The 21,873-nt window shown below is 55.5% G+C and overlaps 1 protein-coding gene across 1 annotated transcript; it reads left to right on the plus strand.

Annotated features, from left to right (window-relative positions):
* The first annotated feature begins 609 nt into the window (after positions 1-609).
* ACOT11 (acyl-CoA thioesterase 11) lies at positions 610-21,546 on the plus strand. Its single transcript, XM_054384232.1, has 17 exons — positions 610-632; positions 5,337-5,412; positions 7,232-7,424; positions 8,760-8,829; positions 13,749-13,809; positions 14,020-14,121; positions 15,699-15,834; positions 16,818-16,974; positions 17,329-17,448; positions 17,545-17,689; positions 18,193-18,248; positions 18,368-18,434; positions 18,531-18,614; positions 18,721-18,854; positions 20,180-20,311; positions 20,393-20,519; positions 21,266-21,546. Exons 1-17 carry the CDS (start codon positions 610-612, stop codon positions 21,410-21,412), a joined length of 1,830 nt encoding a protein of 609 aa, XP_054240207.1. The 3' UTR covers positions 21,413-21,546.
* The last annotated feature ends 327 nt before the right edge of the window (positions 21,547-21,873 follow it).

A 21,873-nucleotide genomic window follows, 5' to 3' on the forward strand; every position in this document is an offset into this window, starting at 1 on the left:
TACCCCGTGCTGATGTTGTGCTGTCAGTGCCAAGTGGGCTGGGAGAGCAGTTGAGCACCCCCTGTGCCAGTGTGGTGCCGCTGGTACCAAGCAGCCTGTGAGAGCAGCTGGGCACCCTGGTGTTAATGTGGTGCTGTCGGTACCAAGTGGGCTGGGGGAGCAGCTGGGCCTTCCATGTCCCTTACTGGTGTGACTGGGGGAGAAGAGGGGATGATGCATGGGGCTGTTGTGGGGGCCCAGGACCTCATCTCAGCAGCTGCTTGCCAGGGAGAGACGGAAGGAAGGGGGCACTACCCTGCTCAGCAGAGCCGCTGGCAGCATGCAGGTGCTGCCCGCCGTTCTCCGCTCACAGCCCGGCACAGTCCCCGCGGCAGTGCAGCAGGGAGAGCAGAGCTCCGGTCATGTTCCGGGCCAGGGCAGATTTGCCAGGCGCTACCTTAAGAATAGTTATCCGTGGCTCTATAAGGAAGCGACAGGGGGTGTGTGCTGGCCCCGGCCCAGGGCACGGTGCCAGCCTTGGCCTTGCCGTCCGCGCCCCGTGACGGCCGCGCTCGCAGGTGTCCGGACGCCTCTCCTCCGAACCAGTCGTCGCCTCGCCACTACCCGCAAATGCTCAGCTTCTTCTGGCTGAGGTGAGGGCCAGGGGGAGCTGGGGACGACAGGGACAAGGCTGGGCGCCCCTGGGTCTGGGTGAGCAGGAGCCATCGCCCGGCGCTGCTGAGGAGATTCCGTGCTCGGCGCTGGAGCAGTGACTTGTCCCGGCTTGAGTCGGGTGCTGGGTGATTCTGTCAGGGGGAGGATGTGGGATGAAAGCTCTTGTGCCCACCCTGTTCGCCTGGGTGATGCCCTCTTGCCCTTAGGGTTTGCAGCGAGCCGTGGCTGGCACGGGCGGCTCGCTGAAGGGGATGTGGCACTCTCCGGCTGCAGTGTGGACAGTGGGTGAGAGCCAGAAACTTCAACCTTCCCCCCAGGGCTTTTTGAGCATGCCAAGATGGATGCTGGGGACAGAGGGGACTTTAGCTTGAATCAGGCTTTTAAGCAGGGAACAAATATTTGGGAAACGTGGGTGGAGGGCTGCTGGGAATGCTGGTGTTGCAGGAAGGGCAGAGGGATGCACCAGGGCTGGCTGGGGCAGCATGGGTGGCCAGATGGGGTGGGTCACATGACACCAGGGTGATCTCCACCCTGGTGGTCTCCACTGTGGTGGTCTCAACTTCAGTGGCCTCAGCTGTGGTGACTTAGAACAATTGAGACCACCAGGATGGACACCACTGCACCACCACAGTGGGTATCCACTGAGTGGTGGTCTCCACCACGGTGATGTCCACTCTGGTGGTCTTCAGCTTGGTGGGCTTGACCATGGTGGTCTCAACTGTGGTGGTCTCAATGCTATAGCAGATTCCTTCCCAGGAATGCAGCTGGTGAATGGCAGGGCAAAGGTGCCTGGGTTGGGTGATGCTGTTGGGTGTCTCCACGCTCATGAATTTTGTCCCTAGTGGCTGCAGCTGTAACAGGGTGAAATGTGACTCTGCTGGACTGGAAGCAGAAGTGCAAGGGTACCTTTGTTCCCCAGAAGACATCGTGAGGGGACTTTGCTCCCATAGCAGTAAACCAAGAGCAGCGTGGCTGTGTTTGGGGACATGGGTGAGGCTGGGGTCTGTGGGCACAGCTAGGGCTGAGGATGCTCCACCCAGGGTTGAACCAAGCAGTGGAGAGAGATGTGAGGGGGGCTGGAGAGGTTTCTGCTGCATTCACCCTGAATGAAGGTTTCTTATGGGTGGTGGATATACAACTGTCAGCCTCTTACAAGGGGAGTCTTGCAGCCCTCTGCTGCCTTTGGGCCTTGGTTTGCACTTTCCTGGCCCCAAGCCTTGCTTTGCTCCATGAAACTCCAGAGAAAGCACGATGGTCCCAAAAATACCACTCACAAGGTGCCCTGGCCTTCCTTCCAGGCTGGCTGCTCTCCTGGAGTCCTGCTGAGACCTCCCACAGGGATCTGACACATTTCTTCACCTTGCTGTGACCCAGCAGTTTGGTCCCTCTCATCCCAGTGGTCCCACAAAGGAGCTGGCACCTGGTTACCTCACTCCATCCTAGCAAACATGGGGTGATGCAGCTGAGCTGAGCTGGGCATCTCTGCTGCCACTTGTGGGTCAGGGTCCTGCTGGAGGAGACATCGTCCCTTGCACAAACCCTGCACAACCCATCCTTGAGAGCACTGGGGCTTTGCTGCTGCTGTCAGGGGGACTGGCAGGCTGGGTCTGCAGGGAAGGAGAACCCTCACTGCCCTGTTGAGACAGCAAAATTTCCCAAAGTAGGTCAGGTTAATTTTTTAACGCGTGCGGATTTGCTGTTACCATGGATATTGCTCAATTAGACACCAATAATCCCGCAGGAGAACCTCATTGTCACCACTTTCCTCTCCCATCCCATCCCATCTCATCTCCTTCCTTTATTTCTTTAAATATTCCCAGGGGGTCAGGGGGGAGTAAAGATGCAACAAAGGTTTGGGACAGGGGTAGGAAACCAGGTGAGGGAAGATGGGAATTAGGTGTTTGGGAGGTGGTGGGGAGGTGATGGGAGAGCTCTGGGGAGCAGCTCGAGATGTGGGGCTACACCACTCTACCCAGAGCCCCCCATAGGCCAGCACTTTGGATCCCTGCCCCAGCTTCACCCTCATCCCTCCCTCCCATCTGCTGCCCAGGGGTGGCTAAAGCAAAAACCCCACCTCCACTGGGCTCAAGGATCTGAGGGATCGACTGCTGTCCTGTACCCCTGCCTGGCATTGTCCCTGGGGCTGAAGGACCCAAGTGGGTTTTGCTACCCCAGACCGATGGTTCTCCAGTGATTTCCCAAGAGGCCAGCACCCAGTTTGGCAGCAGAGACCATCCTCATGGCCTGTGGGTGCATGGTGCTGTGAGACATCCCCCTGCCAGGGCACAAGAAAACAGTGGAATGCCAGGGGGTGCCTCTCCCCCAGCATTTAGGAGCTATTGGGGTGTGTCCCTATCTCCCCCTCTATACCACCCCCTGGTTTGCTCTGCCTTTGGCTGTGCAGGAAGTGAGCCTGGCAGGAGGCTAAAAAATATTCTGCTGTTTTTTTTTTTCTCTAATGCAAACTTTTCCTTCTTCTTTCTTCTTTTCTTTTCTTTTCTTTTCTTTTCTTTTCTTTTCTTTTCTTTTCTTTTCTTTTCTTTTCTTTTCTTTTCTTTTCTTTTCTTTTCTTTTCTTTTCTTTTCTTTTCTTTTCTCTTCTTTTCTTTTCTTTTCTTTTCTTTTCTTTTCTTTTCTTTTCTTTTCTTTTCTTTTCTTTTCTTTTCTTTTCTTTTCTTTTCTTTTCTTTTCTTTTCTTTTCTTTTCTCTTTTCTTTTCTCCTTTTCTTTTCTTTTTTCTTTTCTTTTCTCCTTTTCTTTTCTCTTTTCTTTTCTTTTCTTTTCTTTTCTTTTCTTTTCTTTTCTTTTCTTTTCTTTTCTTTTCTTTTCTTTTCTTTTCTTTTCTTTTCTTTTCTTTTCTTTTCTTTTCTTTTCTTTTCTTTTCTTTTCTTTTCTTTTTCCTTTTCTTTTCTTTCCTTTTCTCTTTTCTTTTCTTTCCTTTTCTCTTTTCTTTTTTTTTTTTTTTGGGGTAGAAGTGGGTCACTCGAGGGGTGACAGAGTAAGAGCATCATTGCCTGGGTACTGCATCCTGTTGCCATGGTGACCTGAGGGCTGCATCAGTCAACAGCTTTAAAATTGTGACAGCTGAGTGAGGCTGAAGATTTTAATGAGAGCAGACACTTGCTCACTGAGTTTCAATAACCCAATACTCTATAAATACCCCCTGGCTGAATGGTCCTGGGGCTCTGGAGCTCACTGCTGATGCAGGGTCAGGGGCCAGGGTGCAGAGTGGGAGCAGAGGCTGGGGTCACCTCAGAAATAGGTGGGAAGGGAAATGCAAAGCAGACAGCTCTTTCCCACCTCCCTGGCCCCCTCTCTCCCTCTCAACCTCCCCTCCTCCCCAATAACTCAGCCCAGGAGACAAGGTGACACAGTTGCAATCAAGAGCAGGTTTGGGTTTCCTGGTATGGCCTGCACCACCTGCTCTCTGCTTTTGGCTGTGGTCATGGGGTGTGACAGGGTCAACTCTAGCCACTGTCACCACCTGTGCCTGCAAGAAAGCAAATCCAGAGAGCACATCTAGCTTGCTAAACCTGAGAACAACTCTTGCACCAGGTTCTTGCAAGGGTGGGTGAGTCATAATAAGCTCCCAAGCCTCAATAGCAAGCCTGGAGAGGTCACAGGTCTGGGGAAAGCAAAGCTCAGTGATGCTGAGGCAGGTGTGGGAGGCCTTGAGAGGCTCAGTGGTGCCACTTGTAGCTGTCAGTGCTCCGAGCACCCTCATTTTGTCCTGACCACAATGAGTGCATGCTGTGTGATGCCCCAGTGCTGGCTCCCATGAAGACAGCTTTCACCTTTTTGACCCTGTGCCAAAATCGATTGGTCCCACTGGCATCCCTTCAGCCTTGGGGAGGGAGCCACCACCTCCAGCAGCCCAGCCAGATCCATGTGGGAGCAGGATATTTGCTGGGACAGCTGCAGGCAACCCAAGGGGCTGTTGATGTTGTGCTTAAAAGCAGACTGTAAGTGTAAAGCTCTTCTTCCACTTGGTCCTGCTGCAGCTCCCACACTGCCCTTCCTTGCAATGCCACCCCTGTGTCCAGCCGGGACATGGTCGCAGTGCATGTGGCCAGGGAGCCTGTGGGGACACAAGGACACAGGATGTCCTTGGGGGATGCCAAGGCTCCACGACGCAGGGTGCAGTGGCGTTGCCGGTGATGGGCACTTCCCATTTGCTGTCCCTGGTACCACCCGCGAGCAGTGTGAGTCCTGCCCACTGCCAAAAATATGCCCCTGGCTGTCTTGTGACCGTGGCAGCGTCACTGTGCTGGCCAGAGAGCTTCGAGACACAGTTGTCCGTCACACGCAGTGACATGGAAAGTATTGATGCAGCACCCAGGACTGAGGGGATGGGCCATGGCACCGTGTCCTGGGCTCAGTCCAGCACCCTGGAATAGCTGGGGCTCTTTCCATCACAGCCTGTGAGTGCTGGAGCTGATCCATGAGGAATGGCAGATGCTGGCCCTGCCTCTGCTTTTCTCTGTTTTTTGGCTCTGGCAGCCCCCACAGTAGCTGCTGGTGAGAGGCCAGTGGTGTGGAGAGGGACATCCATGTGGGGTGCAGGGACAGTGTGTGAGGACTAGTCCTATACACTGCCTGGTCCTCACTGGTGGACATCCATGTCCTCCTCCCCCAGCTCTGACAGTTCTTCTCTAACTGGAGCCACTCTTCTCCTCCTTTCCAGGTATCTCTTAAAAGCGGTCAAGGAGAGTATTGTAGTCCCTGAAGAGATCTTGAGGTTCTGTTGCGATGGCCTCCAGGTACTCCATGTGCTGGGCATCTAACCTCAGAGCTCCTATTGTGTCAGTGGCTACTAACCAAGGCTGTGCCATGCCAATGTCACCTCATGCTGGGAGTTGCTCCCAGCCCTGCACTGGCTCCAGTTGCATCCACTCCCCACACATTCCTCATCAGCATCCACAGCCTCTTGCTGGCTAGCACAGAGTCAGGGCTGTTCCTATGGGGTACCAGCTTTCCCCCTGCAATTTGGAAGTGACAAGCACCAGGAAAACGACCATCAGGAGCTATGGCCAGGTTGGCTGCTCGCCTTGCAGCAGGCAGCTTGGGAGCTCTTTGCATTGCTGGCTCCTACCCTGGAGCCTGCTGGCTTCCCAAAACATCCCTGTGTGACTCGTATAGGCACTTCCTCACACTGTCAAACAGCCCAGGAGATTCACAGAGGGGTTCGCAGCCCTCTGGAGGGCTGCCTCTGGAGGCAGCCAGGCCTTTGTCTGGCTCTGGGATGGGGGACCCTCTGCTGTAGGCTTGGCTTGCCGTGTTTGCTGCCGTCGCTGCTAAGCCGAGGTTTGTGCCGTCCCTGGGATGTCGTGTACCAGTAGCTATGGAAACAGAGGTTAGACCCATGAGAGAAAAAATGCTATTCTGAGAGGCGCTGAGCTCAGACTAGTCGGGAAGGCTTCATTTTCAGCCCCAACCCATCTTCAAAACGGGCTGGGCAAAGCAAAGGGCAAAGGAGCTGCTGCTGCAGCAGGGCTCTGGCAAGAAACGCCGTGAGTAGGGGGGGCACGGAGGGAGCAGGGAGCGGAAGGAAGGGCTGTGACGAAGCCCAGACGGCTCCTCGTGTCTCCTCAGTTACTCACCAGGCTACCCGAGTTCAGCCCTTGTGTAACACGGCTCACTTGACACCCCAGCAGCTCCTTTTCTTGCCGCCACAGTTGCAACACCAGCTGCTCTTTCCCGACCCTCCTCCCAGGCGAGAGTAGCGCCCAGTCCAGCAAACGCTGAAGCCAACCAGGACCAAACCTGACTGCACAAACAACCCCGAACCAAGGATGCTTCCCCTGCCCTTGCTTGTAAACTGCTTTCAGTGTTTCCTTTGGCAGAGGTGGGTGGTGGTGGAAGGTGTGGAGCATCGTTGCATACCCAGTCCTGGGAGCCCAAAACCACCCTTTTTGCTGCAATGCCCTGAGCCCTAAACTGTCAGGGGAGCAAACTTCCTTCCCAGAGAAGTGATTGACTTTGGGAGGGGTTTTGCACAGTTTTGAGGAGGAAGTAGCTGGGCTGGGTGATAATTGGCCTGGGAACCTGCAAGGATCACCCATGGAGCTCTTTTGAGAGGGATTTCCCCCCCCCCCCCCCCCCCTCTTGGCTGAGGGCATCATGTCTTTGGTAATGGGCTGGCTGGGTTTTCATAAAACCATAGAATTGTTTATGTTGGAAAAGACCTTTCAGATCATCAAGTACAACCATTAATCCAGCACTGCCAAGTCCACCATGTCCCTCAGCACCACATCCACCTGCCTGTTAAATCCCTCCAGGGATGGTGACCCCACCACTTCCCTGGCAGCCTGTTGCAGAGCTTGATAACCCTTTTGGTGAAGAAAATTTTCCTGATGTCCAACCTAAACCTCCTCTGGCACAGCTTGAGGCCACTTCTTCTTGCCCTATCACTTGTTTACTCACCACAACATTCTTTCAGGTGTTAGTTTCGATGGTGCCTGGGGCTGTGCAGGGCTGGGGGTCCCACTGGTTCTGTGTGAGGAGGGAGTCGTGTGGGTCACTGTTTTCTTGGGGGAGTTTCCTCCCATTTGGGTAAATGAAGCTCTCATTCTCCTGCAGGGCTCAGCTTCTCTGTCGTGCGCCCGGGAGCCAGGGGAGGAGACATCGGGGGCCATGGCGAGCCCCTCGCCCACCCGCAACCCCACCGAGGTGCAGATGAGCCAGATGGTCCTGCCCTGTCACACCAATCACCGCGGTGAGCTCAGCACCGGCCAGCTGCTCAAGTGGATCGACACGGCCGCCTGCCTCTCCGGTGAGCAAATCGTCCTGCAGAGCCAGGAGGAAAGGGACCTGCTGGTGTCCCCAGAGGCCAGCTCACCGCCAGCGTGCCCGGCGGGCCGGTGCCATTCCTGGGAGCTGACGCCAGCTGTGGCCCCGCGTCCTGCCTTTCTGCTGAGTAATTGGAGAGCTGGGCAGGAGAGGGAGCAGGCAGGCACTGCCGCAGGCACCCTTGCTTGGAGGCAGATCGAAGTGGATGCCTGCTTCTTCCAAAATACTTCCCTTTTCTGTGCCTGCTGCACAGGACACAGCGAGATGCCACTGATGGCGTCCCAGTCATTCTGGCAGGGACAGCTGCAGCTCCATCAGGCTACTCAGACCCCTGACCTCGGATATTTCCAGGGATGGGGTGTGCTGGGCATTCTGGGCAACCTGTGCCAGTGTTTCTTCATAGAATCACAGAGTGCCAGGGGCCAGAAGGGACCTCAAAAGCTCATCCAGTCCAACCCCCCTGCCAGAGCAGGACCACCTAGAGCAGGTCACACAGGAACGCACCCAGGCAGGTTTTGAATATCTCCAGAGAGGGAGACCCCACAACCCCCATGGGCAGCCTGTTCCAGTGTTCTGTCACCCTCATAGTAAAAAAAAAAATTGTTTCCTCCTGTTTCCATGGAACTTGCTGTGCCTCAACTTCCACCCATTGCTCCTTGTCCTGTCATAGGGCAAAGCCTGGCTCCATCCTCTTGGCACTCACTCTGCACATCTTTATAACACGAATGAGTTCACTCCTCAGGCTCCTCTTCTCCAAGCTAAAGAGCCCCAGCTCCCTCAGTCTCTCCTCACAAGGAGTCAAAATCTCTTCTCTTAGTTTAAAACCATCAGTCCTTGTCCTGTCACAACAGCTCAAAAGTTTGTCCCCATCTTTCTTTCAGGCCCCTTTAAGTACTGAAAAGCCACAATAAAGTCTTCCTGGAGCCTTCTCTTCTCCAGGCAGAGCAGTGATGGAGCCAGATTGGCCACCCTGCCAAGCATGCCATGGGTCACTGAGCATGAGAGGGTTATGACCGAAAATGGGTGACATTCTGCAGTTTGATGAGGTTCTTGGGGAAGTTTTGCAGTTTGAGGTTCCTGGAGTACCAAGGGAAGGCTGGGACTCCACGCAGATAATATTTGCTGTGCACGGGGAGATGACATCAGCTGCCTGTGGGCAGCGCAGCTCCTGGTTACCACCCACCCTCCAAACCACACGGCTGCAGGATGGAGAAACCCCAAACTCCAAGAAATGTGACATGAGCAGGGAAGGGGACATCAGGCAGGGTCTCACTAGCCCCAAGGCAGGGGGCTTATGCAGTTTGCTTTCCCTTTCCAGCCGAGAGGCACGCCGGCTGCCCCTGCGTCACTGCGTCCATGGATGATATCTACTTTGAGCACACCATTAGGTAAATACTCTGCTCGGTGGGGCAGGTGGGTGGAGGTTTTCCCCATCTGCTGGGTGCAATGTGGGCAGTGGAGCTGGAGGTGGGACAGGGAGCAGCATGTTTGTAAAGACAGGAAGTGTGGTGGCAGTGCCGAGCTCATGGAACAGCCAGGGGCTGAGGCCCCAGCTCTGCAGGCTGACTGTGCACTGATTTATCTGCTGTCTGGGCACCTGGGGAGCTCCTGCTGAGTTGGCTTCCTGGTATTTCCCCTGACCCCAGCTCCTCTCTGGCTTTGCTCAAGGAACAGCTCCCCACTCAGAGCTCTGTAAAACTTCAATCTGGCAAATCATGTCTCTGTAGCAGCCGTCTGGGGCCTGGCTTGTGGCTAGGCTCACCCACCCACCTGCTGGGTGCTGGGGGGAGTGGGACCTTCTTGAGCATCACTTGCTGAGATATGCCAGGCTAAGCATTGCCTGGCCAAAATCCTCTCCAAAGCTTGTCCTAGCACCCCCTTAGGCACTGCCCCCATAGAGGTGCCCATCCCAATACACTCAGTCCCTGGACTGCCACATTAAAGGGGACACCATAAGCATTCCCACCAAGAGTAAATCTTACTTGCCCAAGGTGGTCTCCTCCCATCCCACACCCCCAGTAAGCCCAGGTGGTGCTGCTATGTCCTTTATTCCTCTCTCAGAGCCCCTGTAGCCTCCCCATGCAGGGTAATGCCCATCTGCTCATCCCTAGGTAGCATCTCAGGGGGCTCAGTGGGTGTTTTGGTGCATCTAAAAAGGTGCATGCAGGACCCAATGGCAAAGGTGCCCTTGTGCCAGCAGAGGGGTTTTTGGCATCTCTGTCCCCTGGGGGCCTGCTGGCCAAAGGCTGGCCCAGCCAAGCAAGCTGTGCCATATAGGATCCTTGATCCATGCTGCCTAGCAGCTCCTAACCATGCTGGGGACAAATGCCTCCCCACTGAGGAGAGAGACCAGTGTGGGCACCCAGGTTTGGTGCTGGGGTCTCAGGCTATTGGCTGGTTTGTCTGATGCCAGGAAGTCCAACTCACTCTTGGGTTTCAGCCTTATCACCAAGGAAACATTAAACTCCCACTTTCTCCATCTCATGTCAGATGTTGTGGTGCTGTTGGGACGGCAAACCACTGGCAGAGGCTGGAGTGCCCATCAGGTGGCACCATTGGAGGTGATGCCCTGCACGAAGTCAGCTCACTGAGTGCAGTGCCCAACACCTCATGGCTCCATCTCCTGGAGCGGCTTTTCCTGGGAAGCTTCCTTTGTGGGTTTTGGGAGTGGGAGGATGGACCTGAGACCCATTCCAGAGAGTTAAATCAAACCCTGCCAGGCATTTGCCCCTCAGTGGGGGTGAGCCAGGCACTGCTCCAAGGGTCAGGGGATTTGTGCTGCTCCTGGCTCAGATCCCACTTGCTGCGGTCTGGCTTCGTGCATCGAGCAAGGGGCCTGGCAGGGCTTTCCCGCAGAGCTGTTTGAAGGCAGAGGAGTTTTGGGCAGTGCTTGCTGTCTGCCCTCCTCCTCGCCGGCTGTTTGTGATTTCTGCTGCCCTCCCACTGCGAGGGAGGGGCAGGGAGGAGCTGTAGGAGCTTCAGGACACAGAGCAGACCCAAAAACATCGCTGACATAAAAGCTCACCACCGCGGCATCAGCTGCTTCCCATCCCTCAGCCCTGCTGTGCAGAAACGCAGCCTCCCGGGAGGATTGTGGCCAGGGTTTGTGTGGCTTTTGTGGCACCAGTTTGTGCCGTTTGGAGGGAGAGAAGGTAAAGCATATTAGTGTCCTCTTCTGAGACGACAAGGGTTACTGTTTTTAAACTAAAAGAGAGAGATTCAGACTAAATAAAAGGAAGAACTTTTTCACACTGGCACCATTTGCCCAGGAGGTGGCCGATGCCCCATCCCTGGAAACATTCCAGCTCAGGTTGGACAGGGCTCTGAGCAACCTGATCTAGCTGCAGATGTCCCTGCTGACTGCAGGGGGGTTGGGCTAGATGACCTTTAAATGTCCCTTCCAATCCAGACTTTTCTGTAATGATTTTGGGGTATGATTTTGGGGGCTGTAGCACAAAGAGGCAGGGCTGCCAGCACACCTGCCCAGACCCCTGCCCTAGCTTGCTGCTCTCCACAAACCCAGCTGGAGCATCCATGCGGCGGCTTCCATCACCTCTAACCTTCTCCCTCCATCTTGCTCTTTCTTCTCACACCAGCCAGCCATGTGCAAGCCCTGCAGGGCAGCAGGCCCAGAGGAGCAGTATCTGGTATGGACCTTTGCAGCCCTAGAGCAGCCAGCCTTGTGTGTGAGTTGGGAGCCTTATAACCCCACTGACGGCGGCATGGCCTCTGAGCCGCGCCAGGCTGCTCACCTAACCCTGCTAACCGTTTGGCACAGGGCTGCTGCTTGGCCCAGGCACCATCCCAGCTTCCTGCCACCTCTGCTCCAGCCAGAGCCAATGTGCAAAGCATGTCGAGTAGCTGGAGATGATCACAGTCACCTGAAGCCAAAAGTCATGCGTGGGGGAAAGGGGGAGGTTCTGGTGCTGAAGAACACACTGCAAGGTGCTGTACCTGCAATCCTCGATATCAATCCAAGCTGGGGGATGATGATCATAGGATCACAGGATGTTAGGGGTTGGAAGGGACCTCCAGAGATCATCAAGTCCAACCCCCCTGCCAGAGCAGGACTATAGAATCTGGCACAGGTCACATAGGAACGCATCCACATGGGTCTGGAAAGTCTCCAGAGAAGGAGACTCCACAACCTCCCTGGGTAGCCTGTTCTAGTACTCTGGGACCCTCACAGTGCAGAAGTTCCTTCTCATGTTGAGGTGGAACCTCCTGTGCTGTAGTTTATATCCACTACCCTTTGTCCTATCACAGGGTGCAAGTGAGCAGAGCCTATGTCTTCTTCTTGACACTCAGCACCCAGATATTTATAAGCATTTATTAAATCCCCTCTCAGTCTTCTCTCCTGCAGACTAAGCTGCCCCAGATCTCTCAGCCTCTCCTCATAAGGCAGTGCTCCAGTCATCCTGGTAGCTCTCCATTAGATTCTGTCCAGCAGATCCCTGTCCCTCTTGAACTGGGGAGCCCAGAACTGGATGCAATATTCCAGGGGAGGTCTCACTAGGGCAGAGTAGAGGAGGAGGAGAACCTCCCTGGAGCTGCTGGACACACTCCTCTTAGTGCACCCCAGGATCCCCTTGGCCTTCTTGGTCACAAGGGCACATTGCTGTCCCATGGATAACTTGTTATCCACCAGGACTCCCAGGTCCTTCTCCACAGGGCTGCTCTCCAGCAGATCACCTTCCAGGCTGTACTGGTGAAGTTTACTCTTCCTTCCTAGATGAAGGATTCTGCACTTATCCTTGTTGAACCTCATTAGGTTAGACCTCATTAGGTTGAATCTCATTAGGAGATTGATAGCAGCCCTGCAGAGAAGGACTTGAGGGTGCTGGTGGGTGAGAAGCTGGACATGAGCCAACAACGGGCACTTGCAGCCCAGAAGGCCAGTGGCAGCCTGGGCTGCATCAAAAGCAGTGTGGCCAGCAGGTTAAGAGAAATGATTCTGCCCCTTTGCTCTGGTGAGACCTCAGCTAGAGTACTGCCTCCAGCTCTGAAGTTCTCAATGCAGGAAGGACATGGACCTGCTAGAACAGGTCCATAAGAGAGTCACAAAGATGATCAGAGGGCTGGAGCACCTCTCCTATAAAGGAGGCTGTTCAGCCTGGAGAAGAGAAGGCTCTGAGGAGACCTTAAAGCTGCATTTCAGTACCTGAAGGGGACCTAGAGGAAGGCTGGGGAGGGATTGTTTAGAAGGCCTTGTAGTGATAGGACAAGGGGCAATGATTTAAACTGGAGCAGGGGAGATTTAAACTGGAGAAGGAAGCTTCCTTCTACCCCAATACATTCTATGACTTGAAGAGTTCCTTCACTTCTGGGTTTGAGCCCCTCTGATGCAAACCTGCAGTGGCAGTCATAGGGTTTACTTTCCCATGGAGTTTTTAGCACTGGTCTGTTTTAGAGGCTGAGGGATTCTCCTGGTTTAGCAATGCACTTGGTAAGGACTCTGTTTGCTGCTGGTGTCACCAGCAAGCTGCATTTGCTCATTTGGTCAGTACCAGCCTGGAGGAGGTTAGGCTGCAGAACTGGAGCTGTGTATATGTCCACTCTGAATCCTGCTAAGGCCCAGAGGGGAGCTCCTGGACTCTGCAAGCAGCAGTTTGCTGCCAGCAGATGTTTCACATGAGGCATGGTACAAAATGCTCCTGGCTGGATTCTGCCTTCTGCTGGCTCCAAGTATCCCAAGGTGTCCATTGCTGGGAGGCCTTGGAGGGGAGGAGGGATGGGAGCAGCCAAGGTGCCTGTAGCTTAGGGCTGATACTGCCAGCCAAGACCCCATGGCGGGGTCCCCTGGGTGCTTCCATTGTGCAGGACAGTGCATGTGAGGCTGCAGAAGCTGTTTGCTCCAGCAGGAGTGTGCATGCCTGCATGGCAGGGGGTGCCAAGCAAACCTCAGGCACTTCTGCAGCCCTCAGGTGACACGGCAGCACCCCAGACCTAGGCACCTGTTTGCATGCAGGTGCTCAGGGGTGACAGCTCACTGCCAGGCTGGCCACCCGTGAGCTCCCATGGCTGGGAGGAGGCCATCCCATGTCCTGCTGGATGCTCAGGGGTGACAGCTCACTGCCAGGCTGGCCACCCGTGAGCTCCCATGGCTGGAAGAAGGCCATCCCATGTCCTGCTGGCCATCCCAGCATGATCCCACTGTCCCAGGCAGCTGCTACCACAGTTTACTGTGAGCCATAACACCACTGGCACCTCGATGGGGACCCATCCAGTGCCAGCACATGTGCTGGATAACCACAGGCATTTGCCCCTTGCTCACTCCCATCTGCTCTCTCTTCTCTCTGTTTTCCAGCGTTGGGCAAGTCGTCAACATCAAAGCCAAAGTGAACCGAGCCTTCAACTCCAGCATGGAGGTCAGTGTGTAGCCCCTCGCCTCCACTCCCACCCCTGCCCCTGTCCCCTTCACCCTGTGCCCATTCACCACAGCCAAATACAGCATCCCCAGCTCCTTCCCCAGTTCCCAGCTTTGATCCCAAATGTGGGTCCCCTCCTGCTGTGCTTGGCAGGATATGGGTCTCCCTGGGAGCAGAGCCAGCTCTCAGGAGTGCTGTGCCCTCTCCTAGGTGGGCATCCAGGTGAGCTACGAGGACCTGTGCAGTGGGAAGCACTGCAGCATCTGCAAGGCTTATGCTACCTTTGTGGCACATCATCCCTCTGGTGGCAAGGTGAGTGGTGGCTGTGGAGGGCTTGGTTGGCAGGACTGAGGACAGTGGCCTCTGGGGAGAGCTGGGCTAGGCTGGGCCCAGCTTTCCACCCTGGCATCTGTCATCACTTCGTGTCTGCCTGCACACAATTGGGTTTGTGATTCCTTATCTTATGTATATGGGGCAGTGGACTCACAGTCCTGCTCTGGGCATGGAGAGCACCTGCCTGCTGCTGCCACCCCCTCCTCTGTGCCTGGAGAGGGCATGGATGTACCTCATCACCAGTACTGCAGGATGGCTCCTTGGCATCAGTGCCCATCCCTGCTGGGGGGCATCTCCCAGGGAATCCCTATCCCTTGCCCTCTGGCCTCTCCATGAGCAGCTACAAAGCACCCCAGGAGGGGCACAGCTGGTGCTGCCAGTGGGACACAGGCTGCTAGGGGAGCATGTGGCAGTGCCCAGAGGGGCACTGGCTGCTACAGGAGCACCTGGCAGTGCCCAGAGGGTCCCTGGCTGCTATGGGAGCATGTGGCAGTGCCCAAAGGAGCCCTGGCTGCTATGGGAGCACGTGGCAGTGCCCAAAGGGTTCCTGGCTGCTATGGGAGCATGTGGCAGTGCCCAGAGGGGCTCTGGCTGCTATGGGAGCTTGTGGCAGTGCCCAAAGGGGCCCTGGCTGCTATGGGAGCTTGTGGCAGTGCCCAAAGGGGCCCTGGCTGCTATGGGAGCACGTGGCAGTGCCCAAAGGGTCCCTGACTGCTATGGGAGCTTGTGGCAGTGCCCAGAGGGGCCCTGGCTGCTATGGGAGTACCTGGCAGTGCCCAAAGGGACCCTGGCTGCTATGGGAGCATGTGGCAGTGCCCAGAGGAGCCCTGGCTGCCTTGGGAGCATGTGGCAGTGCCCAGAGGGACCCTGGCTGCTACAGGAGCACCTGGCAGTGCCCAGAGGGTCCCTGGCTGCTATGGGAGCATGTGGCAGTGCCCAGAGGGGCTCTGGCTGCTATGGGAGCATGTGGCAGTGCCCAAAGGGGCCCTGGCTGCTATGGGAGCTTGTGGCAGTGCCCAAAGGGGCCCTGGCTGCTATGGGAGCTTGTGGCAGTGCCCAGAGGGGCCCTGACTGCTATGGGAGCTTGTGGCAGTGCCCAGAGGGGCCCTGGCTGCTATGGGAGTACCTGGCAGTGCCCAAAGGGACCCTGGCTGCTATGGGAGCATGTGGCAGTGCCCAAAGGGGCCCTGGCTGCCTTGGGAGCATGTGGCAGTGCCTAGAGGGGCCCTGGCTGCTATGGGAGCACGTGGCAGTGCCCAAAGGGACCCTGGCTGCTATGGGAGTGTGTGGCAGTGCCCAAAGGGTTCCTGGCTGCTACAGGAGTGCCTGGCAGTGCCCAAAGGGGCCCTGGCTGCTATGGGAGCATGTGGCAGTGCCCAAAGGGGCCCTGGCTGCTACAGGAGTGCCTGGCAGTGCCCAAAGGGTCCCTGGCTGCTATGGGAGCATGTGGCAGTGCCCAAAGGGGCCCTGGCTGCTACAGGAGCTTGTGGCAGTGCCCAAAGGGGCCCTGGCTGCTCCTGCAGTGGGGCTGTACTGTGCCCGTGTCCCCTTTGCAGGTGAGGCTGCAGCCTCTGACCCCGCAGACGGAGGAGGAAAAGATAGAGCACAGTATCGCTGCCGAGCGGCGCCGCATGCGCCTGGCACACAAGGACACCCTCAAGGACCTCCTCATCCGCAGCCTGCGTGAAAGCGGTACCCTGCTCACCAGCCTCCGCTTCCAGCCCCACCAGGGACATCCTGCCTCTGTGGCAGGGTGCTGGGCAGGGGTGTCAAGAGTGCCTGGGAGATGCTCCAGTCATTGAGTGGGGGATCAGCCGCACCACCTCATAGAATCATAGAATTGTTAGGGTTGGACGGGATCTCAAGGATCATCCAGTTCCAACCCCCCTGCCATGGGCAGGGACACCTCACACTACAGCAGGTTGCTCACAGCCACATCCAGCCTGGCCTTAAAATCCTCCAGGGATGGAGCTTCCACCACCTCCCTGTGCAACCTGTTCCAGTGTCTCACCACCCTCATGGGGAAGAACTTGTTCCTGATGTCTAATATATATCTCCCCTCCTCTAGCTTGGATCCATTCCTTCCCCAGTCTTATCACTACCTGACATCCTAAGAAGTCCCTCCCCAGCTTTCTTGTAGCCCCCTTCACATACTGGAAGGCCACAGTAAGGTCTCCTCAGAGCCTTCTCTTCTCCAGACTGAATAGCCCCAACTCAGTCTGTCTTAGAAGAGGAGCTCCAGCCCTCTGATCATCCTCGTGGCCCTTCCCTGGACATGTTCCAGCACCTCCAGATCCTTTTTGTAATAGGGACTCCAGAACTGGACACAGTACTCCAGATGAGGTCTCACCAGAGTGGAGCAGAGGGGGAGAATCACCTCCCTCACCCTGCTGGCCACACTTCTCTTGATGCAGCCCAGGCTCTGGTTGGCTTTCTGGGCTGCAAGTGCTCCCTGCTGGCTCCTGTTGAGCTTCTCATCCCCCAGCACCCTGAAGTCCTTTTCTTCAGGACTGCTCTCAAGCCAGTCCCTACCCAGGCTGTGTTGTACTGCCCAGCTTGGGAACTGATGCAGCAGGAGGGTGGCTGCAGGGAAGGGAGCTGTGTGGGCTGGTGGGATGCTCGCAGAGAGGGTCCCACTGGGTGATACCCTGAACCCTGTTGTCTCCCAGGGGCAGAGCTGGAGACACGGGATGGCAGTGCGGCGGTGCCAGCGGAGAAGACCCGGGTGGAGAGCGTGGAGCTGGTGCTGCCCCCACATGCCAACCATCAGGGAAACACCTTTGGTGGGCAGATCATGGCCTGGATGGAGAACGTGGCCACCATTGCAGCCAGGTGAGCTGACAGGGATTCAGGAGTGGGCACCACATGCCTGGAGAGGACACACAGCCAGCTGTGTCAAGCCCCAGCTGGGTTGTGGGGACCCTCCAAAGGGACGGTCCCCAGCATGTCACTTTTGGGCAATGCCACACGTGGGATCCCATGGGTGCCTGGTGTTGGAGGACTTCAGGGAAGGGTTTACATTCACTGCAGTCTGCTTATTGTCTCTTCTCATGGCTGGTTTTGGTGGTTGGAATCCAGGGATGACATTTTTGGGGGGTCTCTTCAGCTCTGGCTGTTCAGGGAGGCTCCTTCAGCCTGCTGGGATATGGGGTGATGACTAGGGAGGGTAACACCTGCTCCCTGTAGCCGTCTATGCCATGCCTATCCCACGCTGCAAACCATTGAGATGTTCCACTTTCGGGGACCATCACAAGTCGGGGACCGCCTGGTGCTCAAAGCCATTGTCAACAACTCCTTCAAAAACAGGTGGGTGCCATTGTCAGGGAGGGGGGGCTTCCATCCCACCCTCCTGGCAGCTCTCCACACCCTCACCCCTTTTTCTCTCCCCCTGTTCCCCTTCAGCATGGAGGTGGGGGTCTGTGCTGAGGCGTATGGCCAGGAGATGTCCACCAGCCCGAGGCACATCAACAGTGCATTCATGACCTTCGTGGTGCTGGACCAGGAGGGACGGCCCTGTTCCCTGCCCATGGTGGCACCTGAGCCAGGGGTAAGGATGGGCAAGGCTGGGCTGGCTTCTCCCTGCAGCAGTGGCATGGGACCATGGGAATCCCTGCTTAGCCCTGGAAGGCTCTCCCTATTAACTTAAGAGAAGGCTTGAGAGAAGGCTCAGGGGAGACCTTATTGATGTTTACACCTGAAGGGAGGTTGCAGCCAGGTGGGGGTTGGTCTCTTCTCCCAGGCAACCAGTGACAGAACAAGAGGACACAGTCTCAAGCTGTGCCAGGGGAAATTTAGGCTTGATCTTAGAAGTTCCAAGAAGTTCTTCACAGAAAGAGAGGTTGCCCATTGGAATGGGCTGCTCAGGGAGGTGGTGCAGTCACTGTCCATGGAGGTGTTTAAGAAAAGCCTGGATGAGGCATTTAGTGCCATGGTCTAGTTGATTAGATAGGGTTGGGTGATCAGTTGGACTTGATAATCTTGGAGGTCTCTTCCACCCTGGTTGATTCTGTGACTGATTCTGTGATTCATCTCTTTCCCCCCACTTATCAGGAGGGAGAGAGAAGGTACAGAGAAGCCAGTGCTAGAAAAAAAATTCGGCTGGACCGGTGAGTGGAAAAAGCAAGAGGGGTGTGGGACGGAGGAGGGAGGAGAGGGATGCTGGGATAAGGGGACCACTGTGGGTGGTTTGTGTCCCACCATAAGGGAAACTGTCCCTTTCCTGCAGAAAATATGTCGTCTCCTGCAAACAGACCGAGGTGCCACTCTCCGTGCCCTGGGACCAAAGCAACAAGGTAGGGTTCTGCTCCATTGGAGTCGCTGGGCTCTGCCCCTCGGGAGTCACTGCCCCCTGCCCCCTGCCTGCTCCTCACCTCCTGCCCTTGCCCCAGGTTTATCTGAGCTACAACAACGTCTCTGCACTGAAGACGCTCATAGCCAAAGCAAACTGGGCACTGGCCAGAGAAAAGGAGAAGGTACCCAAGCCTGCCCAGATCCTCCCCACCCTGAGCAGCTTCATGCCCCCCAGGCGTGGGCAGCACAGGGGCTGGGTGGTTCAGCAGCTGCTCTGTGCTCCCCAAGGTGCGGCTGTACACGCTGGAGGAGGACAAGTTCCTGTCCTTCCGCATCGAGATCTCTGTCAGCGTGGCCGCCGACCAGGCCTTCTCCCTGCTCTCTGACCTGCGGCGCCGGCACGAGTGGGACAGCCACTACGCGTGAGTGCTGGGTGGAGCCCCCAGAATCAACCCCTGAACTAAGCCTTCTTGGGCTTCCCTGGGAGCAAGCTTCCCTCAGAGACATCAGCACTCCCAAAGACCTTTATAAAGATCTGAGGGCTGAGTCTACAGAGGGAGGGGACAGACTCTGCTCTGCTGCACCCTGTGATAGGACAAGGGGCAATGGATATCAACTACAGCACAGGAGGTTCCACCTCAACATGAGGAAGAACTTCACTGTGAGGATCATAGAGCACTGGACAGGCTGCCCAAAGGGGTTGTGGAGTCTCCTTCTCTGGAGACTTTCAAGACCCATCTGGATGTGTTCCTGTGTGATCTGTGCTAGATTCTATGGTGCTGCTCTGGCAGGGGGGTTGGACCTGATGATCTTTGAAGGTCCTTTCCAGCCCCTAACATTCTATGATCCTAGGATTCACCATGTGTCCCTGTCCTGGCTCCATCTAGGCTGCACTTTGACACAGAAAACATCTCTTTTGGGTCCCCCAAAATATTTTGGGGACAGTGGTGATGAGCTGTAAATGCACCAGTAGAGGTTAGAGGCTGCCCTGCTGGAAAGCAGCTCCACAGAGAAAGACCTTGGAGTGCTGGTGGATAGCAAGTTCTGCATGGGACAGCAATGTGCCCTTGTGGCCAAGAGAGCCAATGGCATCCTGGGGTGCAGCAAGAAAAGTGTGTCCAGCAGGGCTAGGGAGGTTCTTCTCCCCCTCTACTCTGCCCTGGTGAGGCCACACCTGGAATACTGTGTCCAGTTTTGGGCTCCCCAGTTCAAGAGAGACAGAGAACTGCTGGAGAGAGTCCAATGGAGAGCCATGAGAATAATGAGGGGACTTGAGCATCTCCCCTGTGAAGAGAGACTGAGAGCCCTGGGGCTGTTTAGTCTTGAGAAGAGAAGACTGAGAGGGGATCTGATCAATGTCTATCAATATCTGAGGGGTGGGTTTCAAGTGAAGGGGGCCAGGCTCTTTAGGGTGGTGCAAAGTAATAAGACGAAGAACAACAGGTACGAGCTTGAACATAGAAGGTTTCACCTCAACATGAGGAGAAACTTCTTTACAGTGAGGGTGACAGAGCACTGGAACAGACTGCCCAGGGGGTTTGTAGAGTCTCCTTCTCTGGAGACTTTCCAAACCCGCCTGGATGCATTGCTGTGCAGACTACCCTGGGTGATCCTGCTCTGGCAGAGGGTTTGGACTCGAAGATGTCTTGAGGTCCCTTCCAGCCTCTAATATACTGTGATACTGTGAAGCCCCTGGACTCGGTGGCCTCAGTGGGACTTCTCTGAGCAGCACCCTGTTGCCTGGCAGGAGCGCTGAGCTTGTGCAGCAGGTGGATGATGACGACATGATCTACCACGTGGTGACCCAGACGCTCAGCCATGAGGACAAGCCGCAGGACTTCGTCATCCTGGCATCCCGGCGGAAACCCTGCAGCAGGGGGTAACCAGCCCTGTCCTGTGTCCCCTGCTCCGCTCACTGCTGGCTGGGCTGCACCGGTTCACTGGGGTCTCTCCTCCCCAGGGACCCCTTTATGGTGGCCTTTCGCTCAGTGACGCTGCCCACCCACCCTGCCAGCTCCAGCTTCACGCGCGGGGAGACTCTCTGCTCCGGCTTCTGCATCTGGCCAGAGTCAGAGGAGATAAGCAAGGTGAGATGCTGTGGCCCTGCCGTGGGGCCGTGTCGTCTGCTGCTCCCCATTGGGGATGGGGTGGGTTGAGAATTCCCTCCCAACATTAAATTTGCCATACCAGCTCAGCTGGAAGCAAAATGAAGCTGTATTTACAAGCAAAACTACAACCTAGATGTGAAATGCAACGAATATGTCCAAAATACACAATAGTTACAATATTTACAAGAACCCCCCCCTGGACAAAACCAGGGAGCCAACAACAGCTTCCTCCTCCCTGCTCCCTACCCTTTTGTACACGATAGAGGACAGAAAGAGCAGAGAGTGGTTTGTTAAGATACTCAGGCACAACAAAGAACAGAGCCAATGTCAGCAAAGCCAGCAGAAAGCACAAGTTACTGTCTCCCAGAGCAAGGAAGCTGAAAAGAAAGAGAAAGTTCCCTTACCTTACTAGCTTATGTTTATCTCTCCAATGGGATTGTTTAGAATTTAGAATCATAGAATCAGTCAGGGTTGGAAGGGACCACAAGGATCATCTAGTTCCAACCCCCGTGCCGTGGGCAGCGACACCCCACACTAGATCAGCCTGGCCTTAAACACCTCCAGGGATTTTATCTTTCTTTTTATGTCCAATAGTAATTTATTTACATTCTGCTACTTTCTGCTCAAGCTCTGTGGAAAATTTTCTTGGCACAGCCTGAAACTACCACAAGGGAAGCTCCCCCATCCCCACACGCCCCCTGCTCACCGCCTCCCATGCCTTGCAGGTAGCTTACTACAACCAGGCTACACCAGGATTCCTTAACTACGTCACCACCAACGTGGCAGGGCTGTCCTCCAACTTCTGTGCCACCTTCGAGGCCTGCGAGAGGTTCCTGCTGAAGAACAATGAGCACCTGATCGTGCGGTTGTAGGACCCCTAGAGCCATGGCAGCCCTGCTGGCAGACAGAGAGGCAGAGGAGGGGACACCTCCCTGGTGGAAGAGAACATGGGATGGGGGATTCAGACTCTATCTCCCCGGGGGTTTGGCCTGGGAGAGGTCCCAAAGGCTGGGGTGGAGGAGCATCAATGTACCACCTCGCCCCATGCGCTGACCTCTTGTGTCTTCTCTTCTTCCTCTTCTCCTTTTTATGCAGAAATTTTATAAGCAGATGTACAGGACTTGGTTTTCTAGTTCACTTAACACTACTTGAATCTTTATAGGATCCAAAGTCTTCCTCAAACAGATTTATTTGTTTGGTCGGGTTTTTTTTACTGTTTCTTAAAGGGTGAAACTGGTTCCCTTTGAGGCAGCTGAGAGGGAGAGGGAGAAATGATGTGGGGAGAGGGAGAAATGATGTGGGTGGAGAGAGGGAGAAATGATGTGAGTGGAGA

Source organism: Indicator indicator, chromosome 10 (assembly GCF_027791375.1).
Source record: "Indicator indicator isolate 239-I01 chromosome 10, UM_Iind_1.1, whole genome shotgun sequence".
Taxonomy (NCBI): Eukaryota; Metazoa; Chordata; class Aves; order Piciformes; family Indicatoridae; genus Indicator; species Indicator indicator.

Excerpts from the sequence above, each read along its gene's own strand:
- ACOT11 (XM_054384232.1), top strand. The coding sequence starts at position 610 with ATGCTCAGCTTCTTCTGGCTGAG. Across the intron at positions 16,975-17,328 it reads GTGGCCACCATTGCAGCCAG|CCGTCTATGCCATGCCTATC; the intron begins GTGAGCTGACAG and ends TGCTCCCTGTAG. Across the intron at positions 17,690-18,192 it reads TGGTGGCACCTGAGCCAGGG|GAGGGAGAGAGAAGGTACAG; the intron begins GTAAGGATGGGC and ends CCCACTTATCAG.